Below are 18,038 nucleotides of genomic sequence, written 5' to 3'. Positions count from 1 at the left end.
TTATATTCGTCTTTGTTTTTATAAATGTTAAATTAGTTAACCAGTCTTTTGGAATCTACCATATTTTCTGACGCCAATGTTTTCTTACAACATGCATTTAAAATAGTATAAAATGAGTGAAAGAGTGCTGTTAAAATTACTTGCTTGGTTTCTGTTGACTAAAACGTCTAGGTCAATACACTCACAAAATATAAAGAACCAGAAAGAAAACAAGCCCTAAAAGACAACCCTGGGGAACTCCCACTCAACTTATTATGTTCCTGTCCTAGTTAAGTTGGTTTGTGTCTAGTCATAATGTTAGTGCCATATAAGTTGTCTGGTATACGAAGAACTTGTTATTGCCTCTGTTTCTGTTATTTTGCACTCACTTCTGTGTTTGTATTAGGTAGGTTAAGTAGCAAATATTCCATAGAAGTCTCCCACTTACAGATCTACAAATATACAGTACTTCTTCCATAGTATCTATATAGGTAATTCAGTATTTAGATTTATGTGATATTTTTCTTGGACCAGATTCAGGCATTCCTTTGTGTTAATCTGTTACTTACTGTCGTCTATACTATGTTTGTGTTTGCGCCAAATGTTTGTGAATTTCATATTGTTTGACTATTTGGTATGTTTAAAATACCTTCCGCAGATGTACTCTTTTTAATCGTATACGTCAAATATGTTGATCATTTAAGTGAAACATTAATTTTGTAACCAGTTATATTTTGATATTCATGGTGTTTACATTTTATTAGAACCAACAACCAAATTTGACATTTACGAGTTAAATATTATACATATGTACAAGACTTGTTGCATTGTATACTTTTAGTATACAATGTAATAACCTTTTTTGTAGGTCAAGATTAACACATATTGTTCTTTTTCCAATTTCCACCGAGTCTGGAAAAATTCATTGTTTATATTTAAATAGCCTAAGACAAAACCAGTTAATGCATTTAATCATACATGTTAGAAGATTGTTCACAACACTATTTTTAAGTATGATATACAAACTTTTATACATCTAAAACATTCTGCGTTTGTTTATATATTTATTTCTATTCAACCATGTTACATTATTTTACAATTACTTAATGTATTGTTGTTCCTCTGTTCTAAAATATCACAATACATCTATGAACGAGATTTATTGAGAATTTTCTATATTAATTTACTTTTTTGGCTTATTAAATAAAACATATCACTACTTGCAATCCTTTGTTATTCCATGAAGCAGGGTAAATTATTTATAGCTGATTTATATTTCGTGATAAGTCAATGTTGTGTTTCTCCCTTTATATTATATACGTTTCGTTGTACATATACTGCTAACTGTATAAATAATAATATAATATTGGATTTATTAAAATATACACTTTTTAATAATACCTTTTGTATATTTTCCCCAAAATCTTGTTATATTAGTGACTTATCATTACTGTAGCTTAAAGTAAGAGTGGAGGTAAGAAGTGTGATCACAGTAATATAATTTCTACGCGTCGTTTAAGTGATAGGTAAATTGACATATTTATCCTACAACATCCTTTGAGTTATTATTTCACATGAAATTTAATGCAACTATTTGATTTTACATAATCTGCCATGATTTTGTAGTTTTAGAAGCTGCATTAGTCAAGTACAAAATTGTGTCCAATACCTTTAAAAAGGTTTATAGAAATAACCAAGTTGACTTGTAAAATGCTAGAGAAATCTGGAAATGTTAGTTTAGTTTGAAGATTACTAACTTCGAACCGAACGTTTGATAAGTTTGAGGTAAAAACAAATCAAGACATCAAGGTAAGCAGTTCCACTGATAATTACAGTTTTTATCCAGTTTAAGTGAAAACGTTATAATCAGTCTTGGGGTGTTTTTCGATTGGAAAAGTTAGACCCATCAATCTTGGCCGAGACTTAGAATATCAATCAAGTTGGATCAAAGTTTACTTGACAACTTGGCACTGACCGATGAGGATAACTTATCTGACTTCTAGCAACAGCGGACTACACCTCATTCAATAGCCTAATCTATACTTACAAAAGTCATATCACTGACTCACTGATCTCTGTATCTTAAAATCTATTAGGCATAAAAACTCAAGAATTGGCATGGAGGTTCCAATCAACCTCTAGGTGTGCAATAAGAAGTATTTTCAAGAAATTCAATCAGGGTTCTGACCCAGTGGATTTTCAAGTTCACATGTTATCCTTATGGAGAAAAGATTTGTTTACATTAGAACACATGAATACGTTTGAATCTGTTCTATTAATTAAGGGAACAGCTTGTTGTATTTTATTAGGTGAATGTAATAGGTATTTACATTATTTTTTGGGCTTGAAAAAGTGTTTTACTGCATACAGGTAACAAATTGTTTAAATGAATGAGATAATCAAGATATCTTTTTGTCACTACTCTATTTGTTTTGTTGGGAATTTTAAGATCTGCGTGTTCTCTATAATTTATTCCATGTGTTCAGAATGTCAATCAATGTCAAAGGAAAAATTATTGGCTAACGAGTTTAACCTTTTATATTTGAAGGGGTGGTCCCTGCCTTCTCCTATCACTTAATAACTATTATTATTTTGTTTGCCTATCAGATTAAACATTTAAATTTTTAATTGAAATTTTTGTTAGTGAAGCCCCGACGGGTTTGCTAGCAGGCTAAAAAATTATAATATTGACGAGTTTGATTTTTAAACATGAAATGGTGCATTATACTTTTTCACACCTTAGTTCCTTAGTAGAACAGTCAAATGAATAAATATACCCCCGTTGCAGCAAACATGCAGTCTACACGAATTTGCCTTAACTGTCAGAATTATTCCCTATTAAAATAACACCAGGGAAATGAGTACTTGGGTTGTTGCTACAGGGAAGTGCGTTTTTATATACGCTATCCTACATTTGAATGAGTGGTGTTTTTGGCCTCCTAGGACATCAAAAAGGAAAAACAGGTGAGTCTCTTGTCCAGGTCTTGATATAAGCATTGACTATGAATCATAGTCAATGATATAAGACTTACGGTAATAGCTTATTCCATATACGGGAGAATTTGCCAAAAGGATGGTAAGTACGTCAAAGTTGCAGTAATTGAAGACAGCGATTTCTATTTTCTAATTTTCGTTTTGTATTTTCTGATAATTCTATTTTCTACCTTCATTGATATAATTCGCATCTTATTAAAAAATTATCGACCAATAAAAAATGTTTTAGTGCTTCACGGAAAAAAAATTGCTTAAATGTATCCTAGCTGATTTCTTAAAACATTTACAATAATTGTATAGATAGTTATAGTTAATCCCGCTTAAGGATTTCACATGGACCATTGATATATAACTTGCTCATGAACAATCAAATGCATGTTGCTTTGGTTGTTAATGGGAATTTGTGTTCACTTTAATTTTCTCACATTTCAGTAAAAGAGCATAAAGTTAGTTGTCCTGTATTGCTCATATAAATTTAAAAGCTAAACACAAATAATTCTATTGAATTTTTCACAGGAAAATGTTGTGGCACAAATGTTACTATAAACGTTAGAATTCGCCCACTAATCCACCCATTTGAACAATGTTTAATTTGCTACCTTTTGCAGCTCTGATAAAACTTGGTAACTGAAACAAAATACGTACAATACATAGCCGACTTGTTGTGAAGTCAAAATTATAAATTGCAACTAATAATATTTTCATTGTGAATCATTGATCCACATTTAAAAACCTAATAAGTAAGTAGCGCATAACTATAGCTTTGTCGTGTTGTATTTTTTACTGTATGTGACAATGTGACATAACTAGTACAAAATAAATATATCTTGTGTAGTTTATACAACACTAACGAAAATGGTATTAAAAGTTATGTTCTATACATTCATTAAGTTTGGTTTTTGGTATTTACAAAGCTTAGTTATTGGAAGCAATAGTTCTTCCTACACTCGATCACAGAAAACATACTGTTTTCTGTGACTCGATTTATTCTTTGGTCGCTGCAAAATCAATTCAACACCAAGCTTTTACCTATACAGTAGTAAAATTAAAATTCGTAAACTAAAATTCGTCAAGTATTGAATATTGAACGGTGCTTGCTCAATGTTAGAAGAATTCCTCTATAGAGCCAGGGTTCTACACAAAAGACAGGACCACATAATACGACCACGCAAGTCACGATGTGGCGGCGAGAATAAACAAATACAATAAATACTGAGTGATGATGACCGTTCGGATTTGAATAGGCGTGTTTATAAAAGAACATAATACACGGGAACGAGGCACGTTTTACAACGCGCTGCTGCCTAGCGGCCAACGCGATAACTAGAACTAATTAATTGCAACTCCTCCCACCAGAGTGTGTCCGCGTCGAATTTAATCAGCTGTTGTTTATTTGCATCAGCTGTTGTTTATTATTTGCTGCACGTGTGAATGCAATTACAGATTTGAGGTTATGTTCGGTTCGTTTGCGATAAATTGAGGAATTATGTTCATTTGAGCACGAACTTGGTGTCGAGTGCTGTGAAATAGTGTATAGGGTATAATTTCAGGTAGTAGTGGTGGGTGAATATGAAGTGTAAATTTCAGTTAATTGTAGGGTGATGATATTTGAAAGTTATTAGTTGCCTTTCTTGTAAAAAATACGGAAATTATTGCGATTATGGGGACCAAGAGTACCATAGTATTTTATATATCATTAGAAACTAGATTTTTACCTGAAAATAATGGTGTAAAAACTTCTGCTGTCTCAAAAACTGAATAAACTACGATTGTTTGAATTTTATTACTGTAATGCCTCTTGTCTGCTGGTCTTTGTCGCCATTACTGTGAATTGACTAACACAAACACGAACGATTGAAAGGATCGTCTAGGGAAGAAGAAGAGCCTAAGAAGATGACAAACATTAAGTTTATACAAAGAGGTAGAGGCATTTGTAAATTCAACTGAACGTTGATTATGAACTACCTAATCAGTTCTTATTTATTTAGACATGTGATGTAGGTAAGTTAGGTGTTATGCGGATTCATGACTGTATTAAGTGTTTTGAAGTTAGGTTAGATTAGGAAGGTAAAGTTTAGGTTATAATGAATCGAGTTGTTGATTTATGTTATATCCAGACTGTTTTTGCACTGTAAAAAGTGCCATTGTTTTCAGGTAAAAATCTAGTTTCTAATGATATATGAATTGCTACTGTATGTTACTCTTGGTCACTATAATCGCAATAAATTACCAAAAATAAAATACAATATATCACGCCCCAACAATCAAAATAGTACGTACTCACCAGTACCTATTTTGAATGTTCCTGATCATGCTTTATGCGTTCGGTGTTCGGTTATAAATATCTGTTTTTTTGTACATGATTTAAGAATATGTTTATGTACACTGGATTGAAATGGATATACATTGTTCTATTGATTTGTTGTTTGTTCACTATAGGTTAGTAGGTTGAAAGTATTTCATACGTATAATAATGACCAATGTTCTTACTGAAACTGAAACCACAGACATCACGTATTCGTATTCTGTATAGTTTATATAAACATTGTTTTCTCAGTATAATAATGCTTGGTTTGAATCCGTAAGTTTATAAGTCAATTATTTACAACCCAAAAAGGCAATAATCAAATTTTAACGTTGTATTATTATATTTTTTTGAAAAGCTACATTATTCTTTGCAATTAATTTTATATTCAGAAGTTATTTTGCTTTTGCTTTTTCACATTCATAGCTTTTTACTAAATACACTATATTATGTGTCTTATTCAAATATTAATATAGGATTACGTAATGCAATTTTTTCAACTTGTTTTTGACATTAAAGCGTAGTTAAACTACGATGTTTAGCAAATTTATTCATGAAACAGACCATTGTATTTGAGTTGGAAAATGATCTGTCGCGATTGTTCTCACTTATTATATCGTCGTAGATGCCCGTAATCATCCAGTTCGCTATCGTTTGAACATTTATATAGTTTACAGCATGCAAAGTAGTAGCTTAACTTTAACCATCAAAGTAAGTAATTTCCTAGTTTTACGGTAAATATTCTCATACAACAGTAGGCAATACGAAGTCTCTGTTGTTCTGTAAATCACGAACGCTCTGAGAGACGTCTTGGCACATCTTAATAAAGAGACTCACCCTCTAAGTCAACAACCGCCCCTATCTACTGGGGCTGCCACTGGGAAATTGACGCAGAACTGTCGCTGAAATGACTTTCTCACCCTGCAAAACATCCCGTTTCTGCGACAAAATTGGAAATCTGGCAGAAATCAGTTTGTGCGAATTTACATCGTACTGTGCAACTCTAGGTTTATAACTTCCTTCATAAATTGAACAATTAATCATCATACATTAGGCTGCTTTGTAAACTTCTGCAAATAGCGAGCACAGAATATAGCTTACATTGGTAAGGAAATATAAGTTTAACACATAATACCTTGTATTCAACATATGCAAAGGAAAATAAAATATAATACACTGTACGTAGTGACCTAGAATTAAACCACTAACACTGCTATTTTATCGCGAAACTAATAAGTTATTATATTGCCAAAGCCAAAGCTGTATCTATCTCAACTTAAAGACAGAAGATTAGCATGTATGTGACTCGCATCACAGAAAACATACTACTATTACATATAGGTTTAGTAATATAAACTTTAGAGTAATATATATAGTAATATATAAGCCTAACTATAAACATGGTAGGTTTAGTAGTATGTTTTCTGTGCTCGCATTCAGATCTAGTCAAGAATCGCAAAATCTATTTGGAAAGCGTATATTCAAGTGATATATATTCATATACAATGAATATTCATGACAAATATTCATATACAACACAAAAATATTTAAAAGTAGTATTATGAGTAACACGCTATAAAATGTAATATTATTTCTATCTTTCATAGACAATATGGAATTTTCCTTCTTTTCGTAGAGATAACCACATTTTCTGAGCAGTTCGGAGGGAATAGAGGAAGTGAGAGGGGAGGGGAGGTAATGTACTTGTCCACCATCCCCAAACGGCAATCATCTGAAAAATCAGATCATACAGAAACTCTTGCTCCGAGCTATTGCCAATTTTCAACCCGAAGTGGAATGAAAGTGGGCCAAATTGGATTCCCTATCGGCCTCTTGATGGTACAAAATGGCAGCAAAACTTAGATGTTGGTTGAAAACAGCGCGAGTTTATTAATTAGATTGTCATCGATTATCATAGATCGATGCTTAACTTGATAGCGAGAACATAAGTTTAAAAGGCTGGCTTTTCAGAGGAAGGAGATTTTATTTGTAATTGATTCCCGTGATACAACAATGTCCATCTTTGAACGAATCAGTGATACATACAGTATTTAATATAAAAGTAGGTAACTTATACTGGTTGAGGAAATATAGACACAATATCGCAACGGTTTTGGTAAATCCGAGTCATTGTTACCCTCGATTTGCACCGAAATTGTAGTACGAAACTGTAAATTGGGATACAAATAACAATTAGCTACATTATTAAAAGAATAAAGTTCCTTGCATACATTTGTCGGCTATATGATACACTGCGTAACAGCGATATGGGACGCGGTAAGATTTGTTTGTCCTTTGTATCAGATTTTCCTATAGAAGACCCGTGTAATTTGGCTGGTTGATAAATTATTTTATACACTTATGCATGGGTATTAAAACTACTATATATAACCTCTTGACCAGCATCGTACGTTTTATTAAATTACCTGAAAGCACAAAAATACGTCAAATAGCACTTGTAATAATACGCTTTGATTTTGAAAAAAATGTTAAATTTCCCTGTTTTTTAGTAGTGATTTCTATATACTGTACTATTTCTGTATTTACACTTATGCTGTTTACTCACAATATGGTAAATACATATAAAAGATTGTAAGTGGTGATCGATTTCGATTGGACACTCCAATCATCATCAGTTCCTATAGGCGAATCTTATAGGTACGTAACAATATAAATGACTATTCAACCTTCTTGTGAAGCAAAAAAATAATAAACCCTCTTATAATAATGACTTCCTATATTAAAGTACCCACAAACCGGACGTTGGCTCTTGGCTGTGATGTCGTTTCCACGTATTCTATTTATCTGGCGTCCCATATCGATACTGGGACTGAAGGTTCTGTGTTCTCAATCATCTCGAGGTTATCGTAATGGTCTTTACTGCAGACCAAGTCATAACTCTGATCAACACTGGTGCTTTCAGAGATTCCCAGAATGTCAACGAACTGAAATCAAGAGCGTCTGTTAGAGTGTTGTAATTATTTCAAAGTCTTAAAAAATACACACGTAACGAGGAAAATTAGAGATGCTATGTCTGAGCGAGGAAATATTTGAATCTGAATTATGTTGATGTATAATGCACTTTGAATCTTTTCGGGAAACAAATTTTGAATAGTATAATGCTTCTTTACACTTTTCACTTAAATTCTGTCACAAACTGAATATAACATTAAATACATTTAATTTGTTGGGTAAACTAATGCTAATGTAGTATTTAAGATTAATGCTAACATTTAAGAGAAATGTTGTACTGTATTGTCCTTTTAGCAATTAATATATTAAATTAAATTTAGTTATAACAAACGAGCACTAATTTACTTCAAATTGCTATTGACATTTCATCCCCTTAGCATTTTCCTTATTCACCAAACCACTCTTAAAACAATGCAGATGATCTTACTCTATACATTTATGGGCTTATGAGAGCGAGTAATAGGCCTACTCTAGTATTTACTTGCCATGCCATTCCTACACCAAGCAATGGAATTCTAAGTTGCTAATGCAAATAGAATCCGGGAAGCTTCCCTTCGCGATGCTTAAAAACTCGCTGATATGTTGATGTTCGTTAATTCCATTGAGTCTTTTCGATTCCCCTGAAAGTGTCAGAAAAGGATAATGACTGACTATATATGCGATTCATAATTTTTAGCCCAGTGCGAAAGCGATTGAGCAAACCCCGTTTCTTCGGAGAAAGGCTCGTTCCTTCTACTCCTGACGTTCCATCTACACAGAATTTTTGGAGCCAGGAAATATCGTTAGGACTAAGTTGTAGGAAAAGTCAGTCTCAAAAGCAGATGAGGCGTGGTGGTGGTTTGCGGGACTACAAAACTGCAAACGAAATCTGAGGAGCGGATAGGATGTTACCAGAGAGCACCAAATATTAATATTTACTCTCTGGATATTACATACTCCTTCAGTAAGATAACTACAGCTGAGGGAGGAGTGAGGACTACAGGCATTCTAAATACGCCAACGCAGCGTCGCAATCGCAGCTACTTGAGCGGATATTTACCTTTGTGGCACAAATTGGCGTGACGGTACGTGCGTAGTACCGCAGCAACGCAAGCAGCAGCACGTTCGTCGGTTATTGCTTCTATTCGCGGACTGTAAAATGGAATTGACATCAATAAACTGGCGACACAACAATCGTGAGTCATTTGGTCTCCAGACTCTGGACGAAGGTCAAGGAGGGTCAGGCAGGAAGTGGGGAAGTTATTGGAGTTGCCTAAGGGTGTGGTCTGGGGCTGATTTTGTTTCGAAATCGAATATTGCAAAATTTATAGAAAATCGACAAAAATTGTTGAAAACTGGTGGCCATTTACGCGCTGTACTTTTTACATATTTGTTTATCACTGGGGTATTTAAAGGGGGGTTTTATAACGCTTTTAAAGAAAACGGTGATCTAAGTTATTAAGTAGTTTTCATAACATATGCTTTACTGTATCTAAAGTACTAAATATTTTTATGAGATCACTATTTATACGCACAACTCCTCATGCAAGATATTCCTAGCTAGCTCCTAGCTCACAACAACATGTTCTCCCATTAATCGTAGGATAACTTATTGTTTGAATGATGAATTTCGTACCAACATTTGTGCATTCACACAATAATTGTGCATTGCCCTACTAATGTAACTATAACAAGTCTCAAGTGAAGAGTTTTGGAGGGCCGTTGATCGTTTGATCACTGAGTGCTAAGGAGGTTTCTATAAAACTGTACTAAGGCTAATACATCACTTTATTTTGTGATATGAAAGGGTTTATATTGTGATTATTTCTGGTGTAGTTATTTGGAAGCAGAATATTGTGCTCCAGTAGAAACAGTGATCAGTGTATACAGGGTGTTCACCCATGTAGCACAGATGGTTGGGCCAACGTTGGTAAATTGTGGAGCCACACAGTTGGCCAACGGTAGAAATGTCACCTCTTTAAACTGTTTTCCAGCCAACCTTTGTCCAACAATGGCCCAACCAAAATTATTTCACACAAAATAATAAAGATTTAGTACGAAAAGCATAATTATTAGTTGAGTAAATTGATTAAATAGTTCATAAAAACAAATTTTGAAAAAAAGCTGGAACAAAATTTTTTGGCCCAGACGGGTCTCGAACCCGGGTCCTTCGACTTATGAGCCTCTTACCTTACCACTGAGCTATCTGTGATTGTTGTTACAGAGAGTTTTCAAGTGGTGAAAGAGTAGCCGACAGTTGCAATGGTCGCAATACTTCAAACATTTTTGATACTACACAGTATAATATGATTCTGTTAATCTGTTAAGGCATCATAAGTAGTTTTTTTTTTTGAGTTAGAGAGGATACTGGTATTTGAATATAGATTAATTAATTACCGTTGGATTATTAATGCTATTATAATTGACTGTTATATGATTAATTACTCTTTCCCCTTAAATTGTTGCAAATAAGTTAAAGAATATTAATTTAAAAAATATTTGCATTATTATAATTATTAAAATTCATTGTTGTAGCCCCGGAACTGTAATATATAAAATATCTGGTTTTACAATACCTTTATCAGTTCCAAAAACTTTTGGAAACTTTTGGAACTGATAAAGGTATTGTAAAACCAGATATTTTATTATAATTATGTTGTGAAAGCTAGACCCAGAGAATGAAAGTCGTGTAAACTCAACTATGGACCATTGTTGGTCCAACAAAAGTATCTTTTGTTGGTCCAACGGAGTGAAAAACGGTTGGACAACGGTTGGCTTGATGTATGATACCCAACAATGCATATTAATGTATTTCATTAACAATGAACCGATGTTGGTCCACAGTTGTAAATATTGGTTGGCCCAACTACGAGATATACAGTTGGACAACGGTTGGTTGGTTGTGGAAGCTCCAACCAACCATCGACCAACTGTCCCACAGTTGGCCAACGTTGGCCCAACCATCTGTGCTACATGGGCACAAAAGGTAGGGACATAATTTACTTAGTGATTTATTGGGACAGAATAAAGAGAAGAACAAGAATAAAACTGGTAAAAATCACTTCGTAAATCAGATATCCACCACTTTGTATTTTTACATGCAGTACACATTTTTATCTTTGGACTGTTACAACCGACCTTTATGAAACTTGGTAAAATGTTGTGGTAAAAGTGGGTAGAAATTTTTTTTTCTAATTTAAAACTTAATTAAAATCTAAATTAAAATTTTGTATGGAGGTTGTTTAAAAAAGGTATCAGCCAATTTTCGTAATTTGAAATTTTGATTTGGATCAAGATATTTTTTACCACATGGGTCGCTTCTGCCTAAAAATACATTCCAATTTTCATAAATATTGGTTGGAACAATTCAAAGATAAATGTTTTATGGAAAAATACAAAATAGCGGAGTCCAGACTTTCCGCCAGCTTGTAAACTCATTACAATATATTTATTTTCACTATACTGCTATGAGTTAAGCTGTTTTCGTTATGTGTTTACAACCTGCGAAACGTCATATTTTCAACAGCAGCTATCTATTGTTTGCTACCAAAAGTAACATTGTTTACAACTAAAAATTTTCCACTGTCAACAACTTCAAATACCTATTTATTATTGTTTTATGAACTGTTTCAATTTTTAACAACTAAAATAAATATTAACTTTAAATTGAATGCATAACCTAAAAAATTCTATGAGTTTTGTAATGAAAAAAATAATTATTCTTTGTGGTGTAACGAAAAGTAACGTTCAAAACACGAGTGAAAGTAGGTTTATACATATTCTCTACCATTTAAAGTGCTCGATACATCTCGCTCTCGACTTCAAACATGGTCTCAAATTAATGACTCTCTATACTCTTATTATAAAATATAATAATGTATTGTTATTCTTATGTACCTTGAAAATGCCTATTCCTTCTGTAGGCATACATGGTCAATGGCAATAAAATATTCTTATTCTTATTATTACCTATGCAATATTAACAATCCACTTGAAACACAATAACAACGTTAGTACTATTTTGTGTTCATTGGTATTACTGAAAATAAGAACATGTTCAAAAGCATGTTTATACATTGAAATAAATACGATAATCTATATTACAGTAATAGGCAAGCTTGTTTCTTAAAAAACACCTTTTTTCTCAGCTCGTGTGCATCGCAGGGAAAATATACGCATACTGTTAGAGACATATTTTCTTGTAGGCCTATATGTGCAGAATCCCTTTTTTTAAATTAAAATGGGCTCAAAATAAGCACAGAAATGAATTCAACCTTAAAATAACTAACATTTTGCCTTATGGGGTGACGAAATAACAACGATATTTAAACGTAAAATAAAAAAAACTGTAAGACTGCTACACGATTATCACACACATGTTTTATTTACAGCGACGGGTAAAAATACATACAAGTCCGTGCATTACCATAGATAAAACATTCGGCTACCTAGTCTATGACATTACATTATTTTTGGTCGAGTACAGGTAATTTCTACCACTGGACGACCTAATAGTTTTCATCAAACCAAATTAGGGCTTTCGTTTCTTATACATTCACTAAGAAAAGGGGTGTGCATCTACTAACTTAATCCAATTCACTTTATCTCTCTACAAAGAAGCTAAAGAGTAAGCATTACTCTTATTTCATAAAATGCTCTACTACATCATCAGCTTCTTGCTTGCTTTTCAGCAGGCTTGGCTAAACAAATTTCATATAACCTACCACTTTCCCAAAACAATTCATAGGTATTTGACTCTAATTATTTTACTTTATTCGTGAAAGAATAATTCAGTATCCAGAAGTCAATGCTGGAGTTATATTTGCGGCTCTGTTTCCAGTAATGTAGACAGGCGTACAGCACACAATTTTAGATGTAAAAATTTACTGACTGAAATAAATAGTAGGAGATTTAAAATGGTTTACAATACCTGCATATAGTAATCCTTTGTTGCTGATTTAGGCAACTAGTTTCGGTTCTGGTTTTGAACCATCTTCAGGCCTCAAGGTGTCAAGTGATCACTTCATTCGAAGGTCGTTAACAGAGTTCAATAAATAAAACATATACAAAACACGATACACGGAACGGACACACATTACAAAAAACACGAAAAACACGAAGGGACATTGACAAACGATCGTGACCGGGCTGAGGATTACTATATGCAGGTATTGTAAACCATTTTAAGTATAATACAGTAGTCCGGAGGCTAAACAACTATTTTTAAAATGAAGTAGGAGATTGATGACCAAAGTGCCTTTAGTGCCTATTTAGACTAGAGCACTGAGAATCTAAAAGCAAAATTGTATTTATCTGCAGTGCATGCACGACCAAGGAAGTCACCACGTCTGCCTCGTGGTCTCAATTTGAATGTTTCAACTGTCAATTACAGTAGTTCCTTCAACATGGACACATAATCAAAGATCAAATACAATTTATTATTCCTGTCTATGAAGAAGAGCGGATTAAAAAAATTGTTTTGACAGCGCAACACAAAAATAAAAATAATAGGACCAGTCTTTTCCTATTATTAAACATTTTTGAATGGAGGTGTAAAGTTCATTTACGCTCGCCCTTCGGTCCTTGGGGGTAGTGTGTGGGACTCGCACTAACCATCCAGCCAGACGACCCACTAAAAGCACATTCCTCTCCACTTATAGTAACGGCAAGACGATCACAGTGTTTGGACAGAAATCCTCCGCATCTGCTGGAATGATATTTGTACTGTGACAATCAATTTAAGAACATAGCGGCTGATTTTCCAGTCTCAGTTCTGGGTTAGTACCTTGTTAAGGATAGGATGTTGGACTAAGGCCTGATCATTCAGTTCGGTACCCAGGTCGTTACTAGACTTGACCTCACCTCACGTAGGCTAAGAAGCTCAGTTGGATCAAGCATCTCATAATCCTCATTACTCAGTATAAATGACGCAAAGTCAAGTAGTCAGTCAGTCGGTCAGAAACCCAACTGCACAGCGTGTATCGTATATCCAAATCGACCAAATACAACTCTGCATACAGCTCCCTTTTTAGCTATAATATGTCACTGTAAGCTCTTTACTTTTGTGTAATACAAACCAGGGGACAAACAGTCGTTTACAAGCAGATTTTATGTTTTAAACCATGTATTTAGGTGAAATATTGTAAAAAAGAATATTAAACACCATTAAACTACACTTACAGGACAGAAAAGTTCCTTAAAATTAATTTTTAAACTGATCATTAAGGCAATATAAGCAATATATAAGAGAATATATATTCAATCGCTCTTAGGTGTGAACACTCTCTCTATGAAAAGTAATGAGGCAATGTTGATCTTAGGTGAAAAACAAACTCTTACATAACATTATATGATTAAAATCACTTCTTACTTATACTACTTACTTACTTACTTTCTTATATATGCAGTAAAGCTTCATGGAGAGACCTCTTGGCACGGCCATTAAAGTTGTTGAAAAAAAAGGATAGCGCTGGGTTCACAACGATATGGTAGGCATACGGTTAAGTATCGATCGTCGTAGTATGAAAACAGCTACTATCGAATATCGTAAATCGATTGGCTTCCATAGCGCCAACCAACCAACCAAAACGTAAACAAACCAGTTTAGCTGCTAACTCGGCATGTTTTCCAATTTTTATTTTATTAATAAAAATGTCATCATATTTAATTATTAATTGTTTAATGTAAAACAGATTGTAAATAAACTTTGTTAAAAAAAAACCAAACCAACCAACACCGACACTCGACAGACAGAAGAGAGAAGACAAGAGATTACAAAAACTACTAGCACTAGCCTAAAAGGAGAGGAAAATATTTGATTAAATTTATTCCAACATTGTTCCTTTTGATCAGTTTCATGGTGCATAGTGCATTATTATGGAGGAAATATGCAAAGGTCATCTAAACGCTTTTAAAAGTAAGGGGGTGGTAATTTATCTGGCGTTAATTGCGCAAGTTACTGGAATATTAATTTTAAAATTCCTCCGTAATTTAAGTTCTTATATATTTATCATGCTGGTTATCAGCCTTACTGTAATTGGATAATAAACATTTTCATTGGCAAATTTTATGCCAGGTTCAGATATTATGTTGTACTTATTTATTTGCATTCACTCTCACTGTAATATTGTGAATAAAATTATGGCCTTCCGTCGTCAAGGCCACATTATGACGTTTGACGACAGACATAGGAGCTATAGGAGCAGCTGCAGCAGAAGGCACCAAGGCAATAGTTTACTATTACCAAAGATTACATATGCTAACGCAAAGTTATTTTGCGTTAGCATATGTAATCTTTGCTATTACTATTCCACCATGAGTATGAGACAGCCGGTGCGGTGAGCCAGAGAGCCGATGCCGATACTAAAAGTCGATGTCTGTCATCCGGTAGAAAACAAGCTCGATATTTAACCGAATGCCTACCATATCGTTGTGAACCCAGCGCTATCCGAAAAAAAATAGTACATTGTTTCTTTTTGTTCTTCTCTAATCTGTCTGTCCAGTGTCACTGTCAGTACTCAGTAGTGTCAGTTGCGTTGCAGGTTCTCATTGTCAATGATGTCATGTCAAAAACAAAACCATCATGAGATTTTGATATAGATATAAGTTAAACTATTCAAAATCGTTACGAAACAAAGTGTTATTGTTTTTGACATCAAATAAAAAAATCTAGAACACAACGAATTTTTGTGAATTCTTGAGGTCTTCTCTTCTACTTCATTTTTATTTTTGTTGGCTGTTAGTAGTATACGTTTCTAAAGGGATAAGGGATTTTAGGTTAGGGTTAGAAGAGTAACTAAGTAACTTGCCCCATAAGTAAAGTAGGCTACATTTGCAGGCATCCTGCATGGCCTTGAAAGAAGTTCTTATTTTGTGCAAGACCAAGAAGGTATTTTTTTAATTATCAAGCAGTTTGTTGTTATTAGCAGCATATTATTAGAAGAAATTTGAAACTATGATTAACTGAATAGGTAACTTAGGCCTACTGTTAAGAAATCAGTTGATTAACGAAATAGGCTACCTTATCTAACTAACTTATCTTAAGTTCCTAGTTTGTGTTTTGTTAAGATTGGCCTAGGCTGATTCCTAACCTCAGTTGATGAATAGCCTATAAGGGTAAGTTACACTTTCTTAACTAGGCTATGCTAATATCGATTGAAACTATCGATTCAATTAGTGAACCTTACTTAGATTTTTTAGTTATCAGCAAGTTTGGTTAAATAGGTTAGGTTATTTCAGTTTCATTTTATAATTGATATAGTTAAGTTAAAAATTATTGATTATTAATCAATATTTTCAATTCTATTTTCAATCGATATTACTTAAGTAAGCATAGCCCAGTTAAGAAACTGTACCCGAACATTATGTTTATGCTAGGCTACGCCGTCAGCTGAAAAATCTGATAATTGTGCCCCCATTACATGTATGGTCACGGACCTTTTTGTTTAGGCATCTGGGCCTTAACATAAATGCAAGCCAACTCGACATTCTTCCCATTAAATTTTGCAAATCACTACTAATAGCTCTCTAATCGGCTTTCCTTCTATCCCCCAACCCGTTATATGGTCACAGACTTTTTTATTTAGTAATTTTGTCTGGGCCTTAACATAAAATGTGTAATTAAAGCTGGTAACAATCATCTACACAATTTGTGGGTTAAATTTAAGTACCTAGAGGGTAAGTTGGTGTTTTCAGTGTAAAGAGTGTTAAGATTTTATCTAATGCCAATAATTAGGCTAGGCCTATTCCTCTTTGTTTTAGGATACATTATGAGTTTTGTAATATCTTTGTGCCACTTCTGCGACCAACATGGACCCAGTGTCCTTCAGACTTGTTATTCCTCAAGTCAAGACGAGGAACTTGTAAATTCAAATGAATCATCGTGTCAGGTAAGTTAATACTTCTTTATAGTAAATTGACTTCTGCTTATCAGTTGCAAGTCCTATTTTGCTTGGAGCGATTGCAGCGATAGTAACTGGGCACTGTTCTAACGGAGTTTGCGTTGTCCTGTTTTGCTTAGAGCGACTGTCGCAAGAGTCGCTAGCTACAGTCGCGGACCACTGCTCTGGGTACCAGTCTTGCGATAATCGCGCCACGACTGATTCGCAGCGACACATGCGCAGAACCTCAAAACAGTCCAGTTCACTCAGTAGGCACATTAATATGGATTAAAATAGCCATAATTTACTTTTTTGTTCACTTTAATTTTTCTATTCTTGTGCTGTTACGATTGTACTGTTTTGGTTATACCTTCCTTACACATTCATTTAATTTTTTACATTAAATTGTAGGAGAAACAGGCGACTCTTTATTTCCAGCAAACTTTGCATTGTCATTGCTCAAATGGTTGTGTTTACATGTAGGCTAATCCTCGTCTATTCGAATTGAAATATAAAATGCTTGCCTGTTCCAAGTTAACTATACGTGTTTTTTAGTTGTGGGTGTTAAACTGTTAAGTTCTTACTGTATCAGTTTTTGTATGAATAAATATTTTTTATTTAGACTCCAGGTTTTATTTTCCGACATTCATGTAGTCTTATTGATATCACTAACTATTTTTTTTTCATTGATAGGCTATAAATATATATATTTTTAATTGATATCACTACAGTTTTCTATTTATATCCTATCTAGTGACGTCTAGTGATACATATCCGTCCCAAATCCTATGTATCACTATGTATTTTCTATCGATCGTCCACTGATACTTCCACTAGGGTCAAGTAAAGCCTCGTCTTCTAACTCCTCACTGAGGAGATACTTTAAAAAATTACAACACGCACTCATGACTTAACCATTGTGAGTGCTG

The 18,038-nt window shown here is 33.8% G+C and overlaps 1 protein-coding gene across 1 annotated transcript in view; it reads left to right on the top strand.

The window, feature by feature from the left end:
- Positions 1–15,805: 15,805 nt before the first annotated feature.
- Positions 15,806–18,038, top strand: part of LOC128997655 (folliculin-like) — a 28,612-nt gene continuing 26,379 nt past the window's right edge. The window contains exons 1-2 of the mRNA XM_054423295.1: positions 15,806–15,931; positions 16,991–17,118. Of these exons, the coding sequence (XP_054279270.1) occupies positions 16,999–17,118 (120 nt within the window). The 5' untranslated portion in view covers positions 15,806–15,931; positions 16,991–16,998. The remainder of the gene's footprint in view (positions 15,932–16,990; positions 17,119–18,038) is intronic.

Source organism: Macrosteles quadrilineatus, unplaced genomic scaffold (assembly GCF_028750875.1).
Source record: "Macrosteles quadrilineatus isolate MER2022 unplaced genomic scaffold, UCM_ALF_1.0 Scaffold_1__1_contigs__length_201487025, whole genome shotgun sequence".
In the NCBI taxonomy this organism is placed as follows: domain Eukaryota; kingdom Metazoa; phylum Arthropoda; class Insecta; order Hemiptera; family Cicadellidae; genus Macrosteles; species Macrosteles quadrilineatus.
This window is presented reverse-complemented; position numbering and strand designations above follow the sequence as displayed.